This window comes from Engraulis encrasicolus, chromosome 13 (assembly GCF_034702125.1).
Source record: "Engraulis encrasicolus isolate BLACKSEA-1 chromosome 13, IST_EnEncr_1.0, whole genome shotgun sequence".
Lineage (NCBI taxonomy): Eukaryota > Metazoa > Chordata > Actinopteri > Clupeiformes > Engraulidae > Engraulis > Engraulis encrasicolus.
In genome coordinates, this window is record NC_085869.1 from 45,871,828 (window position 1) to 45,889,620 (window position 17,793).

Consider the following 17,793-nt stretch of genomic DNA (forward strand, 5'->3'; position numbering starts at 1 on the left):
TTCATTTTTCTTAAGTTGTGTGCGTGTGTTTAAAATAAATAAGGAAGCGGCCATTAAAAATAATTTTATTGTTCAGATATTCTTTTTTTAAATACGCAATGGAATCACTCTAGGTTTAGTCTACTCACTCTGCCATGATATTCCCCCTCACTGTCTGGACAAGTACACAGCATTACAATACAAAGGCATTCATCAGGACAAAAAAAATCCATTTGCATGAAACAAAATGGACCTGCATGGGCTGCTCGTTCAGATGTAGAACAGGTAGACTGACACTTCCAGGGTGTGACGGTGACAGTGATTTATACATACCTCCAGGGGCAATTAGTCTGTCCTCAATCTGCTGTCCCAATTCATCACATTCCATTTAATTATGCAATGACAGACGTAGATTTTGCTGTGATTTACAGCTTGGTCACTGAAATCCATATCTGCAAATTTGTGATAGGCTATATGTAAATATGCAATATAAATGTATGTATGTATGTATGTTTGTATGTATGCATTTATGTACAGAATGTATGTGAAAGGTTAAATTAATTCAGTACGGAATATGCCTGCAAAATAATGAGAGAGTTTCACAATAGGCTTCAGTACTTCATTAATCTTTCATTCTAGCTAGGGGTAGTGAGCACACTGCCATACTATTACATATTTGAAAATGTGTAATTGTGTGAAATGCATTTTCTTTGGAACAAAACATAAGTACACACATGCTGACTAAGACTATTCTTTATTCATCTCTGAACGAAATGACAGGGGAAAAACAGCCTTGAAGTGGTTTCAATTATAACAAGGGATTTACAATTGGTTCATAGACAAGGAAGGGGAAGAGGAAAAAGAGGGAAAAAAAAATAACACGAACAAAATTTGTACAGGAACAGTCAACCAATTACTTAGGCTTTTTAATAAAAGTGCTTTGGATTCAGAGCTAAATAAAGGAAAGGCACTGAACTGAAGTTCTTATCAAATAGTGCACAGTGGGATTTCAGGACGAGCTGTATTACTTCTCAAGGGAACAGCGAGTCCTCAGGGCTAAGGAAGAAGAAAGATTTCAAACACTCAGAAACAGGCCTTCAAGAAACCCCAGCAAAACACACACACACACACACACACACACACACACACACACACACACACACACACACACACACACACACACACACACACACACACACACACACACACACACACACACACACACAAGATTGAATAGTGTCAGAACGTCTAATCCCCAATTTGTTTCAGCAACAACTGTTTAAAGCAGCTTCTACAATCACGAGCAGCCATTTAACTAGAGTGCAAGCATGTATATATATTATCACTATTTTGTAGCAAGACAACAAACACAGACACGAATGAACAAAAACTCCAACGCCTTTTGAACATGAAAGGAGAGAGATTCTCACATTTCCAAAGGGGACAGAGCTGATTCTGTCAGTCTTTTTTTTCCTGAGCACAAGCTTTGACTCAAATGTTTGGGAAAACATCCCTTGCACAATCCTTGACACAAGTCAAGGTCCACATCCTTTCACAAACTCAGCACTGACCTGTTTGTGTAGAGGGCCGCAACAGACTTTCATACGGCTTCAAGCAGACAAACACAATAAAAAAAAGGCACATAAAGAGGAAGGATGTCCTCTGCTAACTTCCATGATTGGTTGTAGGATTGAATAAAAAAAATCTACTTTCTTTCTTTTTTTTCAATAAAATAATTCACATTTCATTAAAGGGACACTGTGCAGGAAATGGTCAAAAAGGTACTGCAACTATGCTGCTCATTGAAACTGGGCTGTCAATTGCCAAATTTGATCTTTACATGAAAGTTAACGAAGTAATAAACAAATATTTTCGAGTATGGTCCAATTACAGTCATTTTTGCAGCTAAAAATGGATATTTTAGGAAATTCAAAATGGCGGACCATGGAGAAGATCCCCCTTTTGTATGAAAAGTGCAATTTTTCCAGTCATAATGAATACTTAGAATTTGATAGTGGTGGTAAGTGTTCATGAAAAATGTAACATTAATGAGTGGGCAGCATGAATTCTGGAAATGAACAACTAAACATCTCACACAGTGCCCCTTTAAACTACACTATTCTAGAGCAGTGCGTGTCTCCCCACTGAGCCGTTGGTTAAGCAGGATATTTGGTTGGACATCTGTGCTAAAAGAAATAGACGTTTCTGAGGCAAAACAATAGGAGCCTTCCAGAGTGGGGGTCCAATTTAACCTCGGTTTGACTTCTAGTTAGAATACCATGTGCAGAGTGATGTGTGAGAAAGGCCATTATGTACACATAGCCTGCCATGTTGTTGACCTAGATGTAGGAGACATGACTAGTGTTGACCACACTCCATATGTGAGAACTAACTAAAGCTACATGCCAAGTGTTAGCGGTTGAGAAATCACAGTGGTTGAGAAAGTATGACTGAATGCGATGAATGTGCACGCGTGTGCTAGAGTCTTAGTAGCCTCCTGAAGCATGTTAAACATGTGCATATTAAACCTGTTACATTTGCACAAAAGGTTGCCAGTAATCTCATACAGTAGGTCAAGAGGCCACCAAATGCAATTTCTACAAAAGCAATGGCTAATGTCATGAACAGACAGATGTTTCATTTTTGTTTGTTACACTGGGCAGCATATAATATAGAATAAGGCCCGGGACATGCTTGCTGCAGGCTACGCGTGCGCGGGCACATTTTGTGCACGAACGCGTTGCCATGTTTTTTATGTCAATTTTTCGTGCGGGAGAACACCTGGCACAAGGTACACAGACACGTGTATATATAGTGCAATATTGACAAAACTGGGAGGGGCAATCTCCCGAACTTCTCCTACTATCTCCTGTCTAGAGTCAAATAATGGTGGAAAATATTCATGAGAGCCCCACTGGTTATCTGCCTCCTCGATGATACCTCCAGTATCATGCAAAGTGATCCGGTCATCCTGTGGCAAGTATGTGCGCTCGGTCGCAGGTGGTTGCATGCGTAAATTTAAGGCACACAGCAAACATGTCCCCGGCCTAAGTGGGGTGAGAAAGTTCAACTGGATCTTAAATCATTTACAAATGCCACAGAAAAGAAATGTCCTTTAAAGTATGTCATGTCATCAGTGTTGGGACTTCCCCCGTCTTTCTACAGAAAAAAGGCATATGCCATTTTATTTTTTCAAGCAAATCATCAACTTTGCCGAATGATCAAATTATTGAAGCTCAACAGCAAATGGTGTGTTACTGTGTACAGACTGCCTTGTTGCACATTAATAACATCAGGAACCAAAGTGTTGCCACACACTCCATGCAAAAAACAACAACAACAGTGTCACAAGTCAGTAACCCAAGCTAGAGTAGTGTGTGTGTGCCCCAACCCCAAGGCTCTGTCCTCTGTCCTGCCTGCTGGCCCTTCTAGGGCTCATCGTTGTCGTCCACTGACACCAGGCACGTCTGGTCACCGCCAGGCGACTGGAAGGGCGGGTGGTACTCGAAGGCAGTGAGGATGGAGGTACCGGGGTTGTTCCTCTGGTGCACGACCCACAGCACTGCCGACATGCACAGGATACCCACCACACTCAGCACCACCAGGGCCGTCAGCAGAGGGCTGTTCTCTGGCAGATAGAGAGAGAACACAAGGTCAGGAGACATTCACAGAAACAACACCAAACACACAAAAGGGAAACTATCACAAGATATGTCAGGTAGAAGAAAAAGACTCACTGGCTTTGTCTGATTCCACAGCTTCTAAAAGAGTAGAGATGACAAGAGATGAACAAATCAGTGAAAGGCCCTGGAGCAATGTGGCCAGTATACTATGCACTTCATATAACCACTTGTGTCATTATTCATCACTATATTCATCATCCTAATTTGGTGTTATATCACAGCTTCCTATGTTTCAGTATTAACTTTTATTTTAGAATCATACTCTAATCTGCGTGACTGCCCAAAGCCGTGTGGAGTAAAGGGTTTGAAATTGATCATTTGACAATTTTACACTCTTCTCTTTGAACTTGTGTGACCTTGTCATCTAGGTTTGGCAACTGAGCAATATAGGGTTTGAAGTTTTAAAGATGAATGGAAGAAAAATGTCTGCACTTCAGCCTCTGTGATGCTCACGGGTTGAGGACACCAGAATCAAAAAATCTGTGCTACCTCTCCTTGACGAGAAAAATGCTGCCAAACTTTTTCAGTGGGCAGTGGGCACCCCCTTTTGGACTTCGCAACCAATCCCAACCCACCATAGCCTTAGCCTAGCAATGGATTTCTAGCAATATTAGCAGACAAACTATTAATGGACCCCAATTTGCGAACCACTGAACTAGACTCAGGGAAGACAGGAGCACTCGGCATACTTTCACAAGTTTTTATCTTGGTGCACAAAAATGAATCTTAAAAGGAACTGAACGTCATGGTGTCTTACTGTTGGCAGCTTCACACACGACTCCGTGCTGCATGTCCTCTTTGCAGCTGACCTTAGTCCACTGGCCGCTGCCCAGGTGCATGGCAGCACAGGTGTCCCCATTCGTCACATCCGCTGTGTCCTCATAGTGAGTGTAGCTCATCGACAGGTTGCTACTAAACCAGCGGAAATCATCCACTGGACAGAGACACAGGGACAGGTACCAAGCAAGTCAGTCATGCACATAATAGGCACTGCACATTCAGTGTATTGAAAATCAGTTAGGTCAGGAATCACATCAGTAACACTATTACGAATACTGGTAAATATCTTACCATTAGATTGGTGGTATGAATTGCATCAGAAATACTATTCATCACTTCAATTATTCAATACAATTAAAAGCTGTCATTTTCATTGGAAACATGCAGTCGTGAGCATGTCCAGACAACCTATAGGAGCCATGGAAATCAAACCCTTACCGTCTGTATCATAATACATGCCCAGCCAAATGTTGATGTTGCTTTTCCAGACATTGGGGCCAAAGTCGACAATATACTGGTTTTCTTCGGCGTCATTTATTTGCAGAAGGTCTGTGGATAGTGGCACAGCAAGTCATTAGTTCACACTCTGACACAAACATGTCTAGGCTGTGGTCAGCGCAGTGCAGACTGTACCAATGCAACATGCAATCATAAAAGTAAGTAAGATAACAACCTGATTTGATCCGTCTATCATGCTTGTGCACGGCGCCTTTGCATGGTGACTCGTACTCCACAAAACACTGTGACAGGTTAGGTATGAGGATGGTTTTGCTCTCGGTACAAATTTGCAACAAAATTCACCACTTCCCTTGCTAGTTTCACTGTTCTTTGCAAAAGAGAAGCAGCAGAAACATTGTTTTACTGACAAATTAGGGTTAGGTTTTGGTCAGGGCACAGCAAGGTATTTTTGCCTTTAGCAACAGAAGTTCGCCGACATGACGGGAAAACTGTGCAAGCCTCGTCACGTGAGCTTTATCTGCAGCGTTGAGGACCACAACTTCACTTGCGAAGGCCTCGCACCTCAACATGGAATGCACCGGCGTGAGATACATACGCCTTTACGTGATGCCAGTCTGACTAATACCTTACCATAGCCCTTGCACAGCTCTCTGGCAGCCTCAAAGGTGTAGGTCTTGGCTGGCTCCCCCATCTCCACATAATGGTAGCACCGCGTCCCAGAGGCCTTCCATACCTTCCCATCCTTAGGACAATCCTCGTCTGTTTCTGAGAAGGATAAAAATGCCAAGGGCACGTCATGTTATGTGCGGTCGTTTATAGGGTTTTGTTACAGACAATATGCGTGATGACCTTAACAACAGCACTTCAGCCTATCACACTATGTTTGTAAATGGAGCTTGGTCTGCCAGAGATTCCATTGATAAGTAGTTCCCATAAACAGAGTCAATGTGTGTCTATCAAAAAACTTCTGGATACTGCTAGATAGCGCTATTAAATAATCTGACTCCCAATTTCAATGGTGTATGTCTAGAAATCGTTTTTCATTGGTGCCTGCCCAATTTCATGGGCAAAGGAACCTGAGGAACACAACACACGGTTGGAACATCGCTCTGTAGCATGGAATAGAAAATAGAAGAAATAAAAGGATTTCAAGACGGCTTCTTTCTACTTGAACTTTCATCAATCTTTGTCCTGCACCTTGACGCACAGCTTCATTTAAACCAAAGAAACGTTACGTGCTATGCCGTGGCACAGGCAGTCTCAAGGTACCGTAGCATGTCATTACAGAATTCCTGTGAATGTTCGGATTCTTCGCAAGGACACTAAACCCACTGAATGAAGCATCTTCTACTATAAAGGGGCATATTGGTGTTACAGGTAGTGTTGCACCGATACCGATACCAGTATCGGTATCGGGCCCGGATCGGCACTACAAAGGTGGTATCGGTATCGGCGAGTACCAACAATTCAAGATTCAAGATTCTTTTTAATAGTCCCGAAGGAAATTTGTCTTGGACATACATAGCTGCCACATACACACAACATACACATGACGCCAAAAAACAAAAACAACAATAAACACACACATACATAGAAACACTCAAGTGCATATCCACCACAGCCCACCACCAGCATACATACATGGCATTACAGGATGGTAGTTGTTAATGACCTGCGTTCAGTAGGTTAACAGAAACAGGGACAAAAGAAAACCTGTACCTATTCAGAAACCTTTTCTTGTTTTTAACTGGTACTCTGAATCGCCTGCCAGAGGGTAGCAGCTCATATTCTGTGTACAGAACATGTGATGGATCCTCAGTTATTTTTCTAGCATGCCTAACTACAGACTCTTCATATATTGCTTGGAGGGTGGGGTAGTCCCTCACCCCCACTACCTTCAGTGCAGTGCGGGTCAGTCTGTCTATTTGAGACTTCACTTTCACTGTCAGGTTTCCAAACCACACAGTGATTGCATAGCGTACTACGCTCTCAACAACAGCACGGTAAAAAAGTAACATAATCCTCTGTTGAACACCAAACACCCTGAGTCTACGTAAAAAATGAAGTCTCTGTTGGATCCTGGTACACACATTGTTAACATGAACATTCCAAGACAGATTATTATCAAAGTACACTCCCAAATATTTGTAAGAGTCCACCTGAGTAATATTGGCATCACCAATGACTAATGGGATGTGGTCCCCTACATTACTAGGGTCAAAAACCATTTCCTCGGTTTTCTTGGTGTTAACCTTAAGGTGGTGCTCCTCACACCACTGCACAAACCTATGCACCTCCTGCTTATAAACATAAGTGTTCAGGTCCGCATCCAACAGACACAAGAGGGCACCGATTAGGGCACCGATACCATTTACAGAAGGTTATATGACACTTGAACGCAGCCTTGAACTTAGTTATTTCATACAGGTATCTAAAAAGTATAACAAGTTCTGATGGATTCACTTCGTATTAGTCTTTTTCCTGTTTCACAAAGGTAGGCAGCAGCCTGACAAAGCCATGCAATGATTTTACATCCAAGTATGCAGCCCTTCATATATATGCATTTCAATTAGGGTGGTATCGGTATGGTATCAGCCAATACTGCACAGCCAGGTATCGGATATTGGTATTGGGGCCAAAAAATGGTATTGGTGCAACACTAGTTACAGGTCACTGCAGGGGTAAGGAACCATTTTCAATCGAAGGGCCACTTCAAATTTCGCAAAGTCCTCCAAGGGCCATATTGTGAACACAAACCAGGATTTCTCCCTGCACTTTAGGCCTTTACTGAAGGTGGCCACCTTTACAACATACCCCACCTTCACTAGCTCCCCTGAAAAATATAACTTAATTGTGTTGCAAATGTCATTTCTAAGATTGCCTCAAAAAACATGTCATATTTCAGGTGAAACCGCATAACATGAAAATCATATCGGGGGTCGGATAAGAGGGCCTCAAAGGCCATAAACAGACCCCGGGCCATAGGTTCCCCACCCATGGGTTACTGGTTATCACACTAAATCAGTCCATACAAAACAGAACAAAATGCATGGCAACAAACAAATGCCTCTTACCTCCTGGGGCTTGACAGACCACACCGTACTGTGGATCGTCCGCACAGCTCACTTTGATCCACTTGCCGGTGCTCAGGTGCAGTGCCACACAGGTGTTGATGGGAGACAGCTCCGAACTCACCTCCCAGTTCTTATAGCCCAAGTCCGATTGGTCGAACCATTGGAACTTCCTCACTGACAAATAAAACAAATTCACAAGCATCAATGCTTTTCACTCATTCGATTGGTCAAACCATTGGATCTTCTTCACTGAGAAATAAAACAAATTCACAAACATCAGCGCTTTTCACTCATTTGCCAAGCGGGCACCAGGTCATCCAGAGTGCAAGTAGCATCCCGCTAAAAATATTACATTGTTACGGCTTTTCGCATGAGACAAAACATTCGGGCGGGAATAAAAATCAAAGCCTTTCCTTATTCCCAACTGCGTGTTTGCTTTTAAACAGATTCTGCTGAATTTACTAGGGGGTGAAAAAAAACAAGACAAAAGAACTTGTTTTTAGATATGGTGTTTGGGAAGCAGATAACAGTTGTCCAAATAAGCATGCGAGTGCATGCAGACATCAAATGGCATCTATAATATGTACTTCAAATGCACACTTGAAAGCCACCCGTATCTGAATGTAAATTGTATTTTGTGTTTTACGCCTTTCATCCACAGCATCCGACTCTGACATGGAGGCCCGCTTTCGCAAAAACAGGATTTCCTGATGTTTTCTCATTTATTTGTGTCTATTGTTCTTGGGTAGCCACCCCTTCGTTTGCCTTAGTTGCTAGGTTGCCTGGCCTTGATACTTTCCCGTCACCCTTCTATGCTCTTACACAACAATCTGTTTACTGTAGCATAGAGGGTTGCGCATAATAAGCTATTACTGCATTGTGGGCTAACCATTAGCTTACAGAAAGTGTCTTGGACAGACTGGGGCTGGTGCCACTGTGGGGCATTGGATCACCCCGCCCCCAAATCTTGTAAAACAGCCTTCTCTTCATGTCAGTCACCTTACTTACGGACACATTTGCAGTTCCATGGGGCGGCGGACAGCGGACGTGGGACCTTAACTGAACAGAGTGCAGCGGCCCTAAATTAATCCGCATTGCTGGGAACCCTTGCCTGGTTCATTTCCTGTTACCTCCTCTGTGCTCTCACAGAACAGTCTGTTTACTGTAACATAGTGCTGTTATGTACATGTATAACAAGCTAATATGTGATCTTGGGTTAACCAGTAGCCTACTACACAGTGTCTTGGCTGTGCTAGTGCAGTAGGTGCCACTGTGAGGCATTGGATCCATACCCCCCATCCTGTAAAACTGGTCTCTCTTCACAAGTTATGCACCACGGTGAATTATGCTATAGCAACACTCAATCAGGTCAACCGGTAGCCTACAGTGTCAGTGTTTCCCACAGAAATTTTGGAAACTATGGGGGCAGCCGGGGTTTATTTTGTCCGGGGGGTTGGGGGCGGTCTCCTCACACGGCCTTTTTTTGGGGGGGGGGGGGGGGGGGGGGGGGTAGTGTATTCTTGCAGCGTAAATGCAAAACGGCAAAACAATGACTACAGTATGACATTGGCGCATGGAGAAACTGTAGGCCTGGGCCTATACTTCAGCCATTTATATTTTGAGAAATAAGGCTACATAAGATTGTACCCATGACTTGTATAATAGTAGTACATTGTCATTGTCAAAAAATGCAGTACAGTGAATAATTTCTGTTTACAACACAGTTTCATTCGTCCCTCATGCAGGGGTCTGGGAAACAATATTAAAAACCAAAAATAGGAGCAGAGATAAGAATTTAAAGAGCACTGTGAAATTGTTAACGCATAGACAAAAAGGGTCTTAGAGGTAGGCTATGCCTTTTCCCCCCACACATATCTGTAGGCGTACACATTCTACATGAGGGGTGCTGGTCACAGGGCCCAGTTTTTTTCCAAATTCCTCCCATTAAAAGAACATATTACACATTTATGTCTATATTCACATTCATTACACATTAATTTCTATATGCAGCCCGATGTCTCCTCTGCTGTGTCAATGAAGGTCTGTCACCAAACTCATTACAACTGTAAAACAAAAGCCTAGGGAGTGTTAGTAAACTCATCCCAACTGTCCCTTCTCTGAAGGTTTTTTATATTGCTCCCAAACCCAAGTAAACTACAACAACTTGACTAGGCTTTTGATCCCTGTCTTTCAAGCACTTGTGGTTCTCTCTATAGCAGGGGTGCCCAACCTTTTTTTAACCAAGATCTACTTTTGAAGTTGATGGTCTGCCGTGATCTACCAAGTCAAATTCAAGGATGTTAGTATGGAAATTTAAGACCACCATTTATTAATCACCATTATTGTGAACAAAATGTTTTCAGTAGGCTACTATGGCCGTATCTTTTCAGTGTGTTTTTAAAGTGTGTTGAATAGCCTTTCTTTACAAAGCAATGCAGCACTGATAGTATGCAGAGATAATTTCAGTCATACACAAGTCATAAACAACTGAAACAATTTCAAAATGATAAAAATTTGGTATATAAAAGGCACATAGGCCCTATTTCTATAATATGATTAAGCATTATCATGCCTTCAGTGGTATAGGCTACAAATTAAAAAAGGGCTCAGAAATTCACCATTTGTTATGGGTAAATAGTAGGCTACTATGAGAGAGAGAGAGAGAGAGAGAGAGAGAGAGAGAGAGAGAGAGAGAGAGAGAGAGAGCAATGAGAGAACTCATTGGATCGGTTAACACCCCTGTTAAGTGTGACTTCTTCTATGAAGGTTTTTTTTCAGCTCTCTGGGACAGTAGCACAGCAAAGGCTTTCTATTGTGAGTTTGGCCAATCGTTTTGTCCACAACTGAGCAAGAAAACAGCACAAATTGAAGTGAATTCCATACATGTCAACAACTAACATTTCCCTTACACGCGGCACGTAAACGCAGTTAGCGATGATGCATGCGACTAGCGATTTGGACGAAGATCCTCGCATATCGGCGTGTCATAACGCATCGTTGCGCACATGTTCTGTTACTCACCCGATGTTACACGTGTGCACACATGAATCAACTGTAATACCCTTACGGTCACTTCCTAATGCTTTCCCCTCATTCTGTGTTACCGTGGGACTACTTATCTAACCAATACAGAGTCTATAGGATGTATTTACTCCAGGAGGAAAATGCGAAGGAAATTCAAAATCGTAATTCAAATCGTTTTAAACAAAAACGGATATCGTTAAAAAAAAAAAAAGTTAAAAATTTTTTTTTTTTTTTTTTTTTTACATTTTCGTAAACTATGGCGGCCAAATTTAAACTATGGCGGGCCGCCATAGTTTCCTCAATGTATGGGAAACACTGAGTGTGTATCTTGTAGGTGCTACTTTCAGGCTCTGGATCAACACCCACACCCTGCACAACAGCCCTCTCTTCCCGTCACCTGACTTCCTTGCACATTCTCCATTATTTCCATGGTGGACCATTTCCATGCGTACGTGACCATAATGCGCACCGTACTGAGTGCAGGCGTCCCATGTAGTAACTGAGGAGAAGTGAAGTGACCTGATGGGGATTAGGAGTGGCTGCATTCCATTTGGAGAAAAGGGGAAGTGGTCATGCTTAGCTCAGTAATCCTTAGTACATGATTCACTTCTCCACCCCCCCAAAACAAAATAAGTACAGACAGGGCTTTAAATTAACATTTTTTTCCACCACCTGCCAAAATGGCTAGTTGGTGTAAATCTTTTTTTGTTGTTGTTTTTTTTTACTTTATTTATGATAGGACAGTGAAGGTGGTGACAGGAAGCAAGTGGGGAGAGAGAGACGGGGAAGGGCCGGCAAAGGACCCCCAAACCCGGCTCAGCCGCATGGTAGACGAGTGCCCTACCGTTTGGCCACGGCAGGCCCCGGTGTAAATCTTACCAGCCAAACACACAGTCACTAATGGGCTTCAGTGGCTCGTACCTTTTCTTTTTCTACCAGCCAAACTGAATTTTCACCAGCATTTGGCCGGTTGGCAGGTGTTAATTCAGAGGCCTGAGAGTTTCTTACTTCTCGGGTTGTCCGAGAAGCCCATGTCTCACAGCTGTACTTACCTGTGGGGTTGTACGACATGCCCAGCCACACATTCAGGTTTCCTTTCCAAACGCTGGGACTGTATTTGACGATGAACTCATTTTCTGCTGCACTGGAGATCTGCACAAGGTCTGTGCCTATAACAACACACACATGCACACTTCTGAGAGCATGTCATCATGGCCCAGAGACAAGTTATCTGGCTGTCAGTTTATGCCAGAGGTGTAACAAACCTGGGTTTAGAAAGCAAAAACTAGCTCTGAATCAGCTTGTCATGATGAGAACTGCAGAGCATTACAAAGGACAATAGTAGAGTTTTTTTGAACCGACAGCCCTGTTCTGCAGTCTATAACAATACATCCTTAGGCTACATTTACACTTAGTTGATGTTTTTTATTCAAAGCAGTCACTGAGCATGAAGCATCAGCAGGATCATCTGCACATTCTCATCTGGACTTTAGCTGGCACATTGCCATTCCCACGGCAGCTTACCATTTGCAGCACAGAATTTCTTGGCCTCTGCAATACTGTAACTTTTTGCTGTGTCCTCCTCTCCATGTACAAAATGGTAGCAGCTATTTTCAAAGGGCACCCAGGTGCGTCCATCTGCAGGGCAATCTGGAAGAGGCATGAGGTTCTGCATTGTAACTACTGTAGTACCATCTACGAATTACTATGTTGGTGAGCCGTTTTGGACAGACAGGGAGGTCATGAAGTCCTGACAAATAAAGTCATTAAAAATTGGGCCCTGGCAACATGTGCTAGCCTATTTCTTTCTTTCAACCATTTCAAGGGGGCATTGTATAGATAAAGAGGGGATATTACAAATAGCTGGATGACAACATCATGACTTGTACATATGCCGCGGTTAACAACAGCGGCATTTAAGAAAGTCTTGCGCGCGTTATTACGCATGGCATTCACTAACGTTGTTTGGCTGCGTAGGTAGGCTATGGCTACGTGACCAGTCACCATTCGGCTATTCAACCGCCACTTTAGGCCTACGCCATACTGCAAATTTGGTAATTGGAAATGCTGATGATCACCAAAAAAACAGGACATGTCCTTAAATAACACTTAGGCAACATGCAGCGACATGCGTCACGAGACAACAACTGAAAAGTCAAACTTGTGAGTTTAATGATAATGTTGCGCCATACGTAACTTGTCGTTTTCGCTAGAGGGGATTTCTTTGAAATTGCGAAATACCGTGATGCTCCCGCAACTTCCCCTCCTCCAAAACACCAACCCCCTCCTGTCGTTACAAAACACATAAATTAGCCTGAAATAAGCTCGTAAACTTTAATATTCGCATTTCATAAGAGTTCCATAAATAACGGCCTGCACTCCAAACTCAAAAGGACAGGCAGGGGTTAGACGCGAAACAACAACTTCGTCTTGAACACATGTAAAACAAACAACCTTTTCACAGTTCAACCTGTCAAAGTTGCAGTCGAACTTTCAGTGTGGTCAGCTACAAGAAAATGGTAATGGATGACTTTAAACTTTCTGAGCGAAGCATACGGATATCCCTACTTACCAGTCCTGGAAAGCTGCCACAGTCCCACAAACAATACAGTTCGCCACAAAAAGCAGAACCGTTGTTGTCGTGTTTCAGACTCCATGATTGCACAGACGTGAATAGCTGCACCAAAGTTTGTCTGAGCTCAAGTCATGCAGGCTGTACGTCAGACGCAGCACTGCCCACATCTGTTACGCTTCAACGCGAGGCAAGTCAAGGTGGGCGAAGCAAGCATAGAACGGTCGTGTTAAGGTCGTCTGTTTTTTTTTTCTTTTTTAAATTGAGACTTCACTTTATAGGCTACTTCTAGGCTACTGTTCTGTGAAGTGTGTAGTGATCTGCTGAGAAGATCATTCAAACGGCATGTCATCATGGCTGTTTTTTATCACAGCAACACATGATGTGTTGATGACAGTGTAGCATGCCATGTTTTAAATGGGTAAATGGCAAGGGTGACTGTCATGCATGACCTCACTGTCACACATGGCTCTTTGACCCATCAGAGTCTTGTATGGGTACCTCAGGAGGCTCAGATTCAAGTCCCAGTGGGCAACTCAATTCCCCTTTGCCATAAATCTTGTTAGAAGTGGGATGCCTTGCCTTAAAGGATAACTTCAGCCAATCTCAACATGCAGTTGTAATGCTCACACTCACACTACCCTTGACTTGTCAGTACCTGAGATTTTTTTCCCCCTGTGGTTCAATGAAAAGGCTGATGATGATGGCAAACGCCATAACACGCTGAAGAAGGGCTCTGCCCGAAACAAAGAAAAAATCTGAAGAGTGCTGTCCTTGGCTTCATTCATTCATTCATTCATTCATTCATTCATTCATTCATTCATTCATTCATTCATTCATTCATGTTTTATGTGGGATTCATTCAAGAACTGTTACAATATTAAGGAAATAGTGTGAGCGCATCTTCTCCACTTTTGAAGACTGACGACGAACCAGAAAAGGAGATGACGATAAAGACCTCAGGACAGCAATGAATGTCCTGGACGAATACACAGACAATCACTTATTTTAAAAGTCAAGAATAAAGGCTTTTCTGCCTCCAGGACAGTGGAGGAGAGACAGGAAATGAATGGGGAGAGAGATGCGTGGCAGGATCAGCAAATGAGCTGAGCTGGAATTGAACCCAGGTCGCCAGGATAGTAACCCTGTGCCCTACCATTAGGCCGGCAGGGCCCAGACAATCCCTTTTTGATTAGATGTCAAAATTGTTGGTGTTAGTATAACTGTGTTACTATACATGGGTTCTCAAATTTAGTTTTCCCATGGCTGCGTGACTCTAGCTGCGTACAACTCAACCTCTGATTGTTGGAAACCGCTGTCGGTCAAAAAATTAGCTCACCTGGTTGGCTGCCTATGTCTTGCCCCTCCTCATAACATTGTGTTTACAAACACTGCAAACCCATGTATATAAACCTGTTGTATGGAAGACTGCTTTAGTTCTGATTCATCCAAATCGACAGCCTGCTTGTTGGTCGAGGCCAGATGAGCAAACTCCAGATCTCTGTAAAATGCATTATCTAATCTATGACACTTTTGTATTGAGCAAATAAATGCATTGAATATTGAAAATGGATGCCATGCTCTCTGACTCTCATTTAAAAAAAAACATGCAGGATTTTCAGTCAACGCACACGGTAGATGATTTTAAAGCAAAGGTAGAATGGCAAAAAATCCAACAAAGTTTAGTGTAGAAGTAAGATACCTTTTTGTTGGTGGGGGTTCCACGAGAATAATCTGATTGTTAAAAGTGTAATTTTAACCCAACATGAGAACGCAATATAGATCACTAATGAAGGTTTTAAAAACTCAACAGTGAATAAGAACCTGGTTGATCCTGCCGTGGCCATCCGGTAGGGCACTCGCCTGCCAAGCAGCTCACCCGGGTCCTTTGCAGACACATCCCCGTCTCTCTCCCCATTCGCTTCCTGTCCACCTCTCATACTATTCTGTCCATAATAAAGACCAAAAATATCTTTAAAAAAAGAAGAAGAAGAACCTGGTTTACGTAGGTCTGATAGTGATATTGACATTGTCGGACGTAGGCTTGGTCTCCGGGGCTCCCTTGGCTCTTGGGCCCCTGGGCCTGGGCCCAGTAGGTCCATGCAGTGATCTGTCTCTGGGTGTCAGTCACAGCCTCAGTACCCGAGGAGTCCTGGGTTTGAGTCCTGGCAGGGCAATGCTCTACTGACATTCACTGTACGCCCCAGAGACAGTCTCTCTCTCTCGTCATACATTTGTTGTTGTCAACCATTGTGCATTAATGGTTTTCAGAAAACATCAGTCATTTTCAAAGCCAGGCCCCTTTGTTCTTGCTGCATGAAGACCGTGATAATACAGCTGAATCCTGAGTGAGGGTGTCTTTGTGTCAAGTGAGTCTAAAAATAGCCTTACCAGACAGACTACAAAGCACAGGAGGACCAAGACATGGGTAATTTCATCCAATGTACTAACAGAGCACGGTAAACAAAATCAAAGTGACATCTTTTGCATGAATTGGTGGGCTGTAGGGAACATTCTTGGTACAGGCGAGGCAACCACTTGAAATACACAGCAGTTCATGAAAGGCTCAAAGAATATGAACGAGGCATGTGATAATGAATACAAATTCTTTATCAACTTAAAAACAATACATGTAATAGGGGACACTGTGGTGCTTCACACTAAGAACCCGGCCTTGCATGCCCATGGGGACCCAGTTTCGAGTCTGGCCTCCTTCATTTCCCAACCTTTCACCTTCTCTGCTGCAGCATGTCCTGTCTCCTCTCACACCGTTCTGTCAAAATAAAGGCCCAAAAGCGCCCCCCCCAAATACTTCAAAATAATAAATAAGAAAAGATCCTGTTTATACCCTCCATAAACATATTGCACCAAAAATGCAGGAAATAAACATCTAAGGCTTCAACGTTATTAGGCCTATGCTACTACAGAATTCCACAACAAACATGTCTAAAGTAGTTTAGTAATTTCTCTGCTTAACTGCAGGGAGTTTATCGAGTGACAAACTACGACAAAGTATGTCAAAACTCTAGCACAAAACACAGCAATGAGATGTGAACTTCAACTGAATGTAGGCCTACTTATGACAGAAGAGTAGAGCAGTAAAGAGTCGCAACAGTTTTCCAAACACTACCAGACATTCTAAGAATGGACAATTCAAAACACTAAAGCAGGCTGACAAACAAAGCACACTCACACAAAACAACTAGGCCAAGGCACAGAAACAGTCCGAACAGGCAAAATAAAGAACCGAAACAAACAGAAATGCAGAGAGAACCTTCCGGGTGCAGGTTATGAGAATGTATTGGGGAAAGGTGAATCAGACAAGCGTATACTTCACAGAAAGAATCAAGCAAGACATTGAAAGTGGACTGAGGTACAAAGGATCTTTAAAAAAGGTAAGTGACAATACAGCTGAGCAAATGACATGAAGACATGCTACAGGAAGACAATATAAGAAATATGACTGACAAAATACTGACAACACTCAATACAGCCCATGGCTAAATATGAATGCATTAAACTGTACTTGAGCATGTATACTCTGACTTAATGAGCATGTATACTCTGACTTAAGTTTCAAACTCCAGGGGGCGTTGGAGAGCTCTAGGGAGGCGTTAGGAAGATATACAGCTAAGAGGGTGCAGTGCTTAGTTGCCATGGGGGGCATGTAGTCCATTTCATTTTTTAATAGGTGGATGTTGTCAGTCTTACGATTGGGATGCTTGTGATGAGGCCAAGGAGGCGTTTCTTCAAAAAAGGTTGAGAATCACTGGTTTAACCTATTGATGCTGGATGATGCTTATACACTGCATTGACCTAGGCTCCTTGGGCGACATAGACGAAGCAGTCAGGCTTACGCTAGCCTATTTGAGATTTTCTATTCAAAATATGAGTATGTTAGAGCTGAATAAACACATTCTAATGCAAGAGGAGGTGCTTAGCTTTTAAAAGCAGTTTTTATTTGCTTCGGTGGCTGAGGGCACCCTTTCCCAAAAAGGACTTATAGGCATTTAGCAGGCATTTTTTTTGCAGATGCCTTCGGCTAAACTGGATTAAATTCTGTACATTTATCACCCGAAAGAGCCAAATCCCACAATGACATTGCTAAGTGAAAATGAACTGAATTGAAATGAAATGTCTTTAAATGAATAAACAAGTCATGACTCAAGCGTTTATATCAATGACTTGAATCAATGTAATTGATTGATGTAGTGACATCAGT

At 42.7% G+C, this 17,793-nt stretch overlaps 1 protein-coding gene across 2 annotated transcripts; it reads right to left on the reverse strand.

Annotated features, from left to right (window-relative positions):
* Nucleotides 1-716: 716 nt before the first annotated feature.
* On the reverse strand, nt 717-13,831 carry cd302 (CD302 molecule). Of its 2 annotated transcripts, XM_063214045.1 has the most exons (10): nt 13,572-13,831; nt 13,197-13,286; nt 12,524-12,649; nt 12,052-12,168; nt 7,976-8,149; nt 5,532-5,666; nt 4,881-4,991; nt 4,420-4,596; nt 3,717-3,740; nt 717-3,607 (listed from the first exon to the last, which is right to left on the reverse strand). In XM_063214045.1, the coding sequence occupies exons 1-10, from the start codon at nt 13,654-13,656 to the stop codon at nt 3,408-3,410; spliced, it is 1,239 nt and encodes a 412-aa protein (XP_063070115.1). In that variant the 5' UTR covers nt 13,657-13,831; the 3' UTR covers nt 717-3,407. The 2 variants fall into 2 exon arrangements, with proteins under 2 accessions (XP_063070115.1, XP_063070116.1); XM_063214046.1 differs by lacking the exon at nt 13,197-13,286 and having other exon boundaries at nt 13,572-13,824.
* Nucleotides 13,832-17,793: the final 3,962 nt, after the last annotated feature.

What these genes read in the sequence shown, in the direction of transcription:
- cd302 (XM_063214045.1), bottom strand. Translation starts at nt 13,656, where the DNA reads ATGGAGTCTGAAACACGACAACAACGGTTCTGCTTTTTGTGGCGAACT. An exon ending in GGTCTGTCAAGCCCCAGGAG is followed by an intron (nt 5,667 to 7,975) that starts GTAAGAGGCATT and finishes TATCCTTCTCAG; the next exon opens with AAACAGACGAGGATTGTCCT. An exon ending in AGAGCTGTGCAAGGGCTATG is followed by an intron (nt 4,992 to 5,531) that starts GTAAGGTATTAG and finishes CACTATCCACAG; the next exon opens with ACCTTCTGCAAATAAATGAC.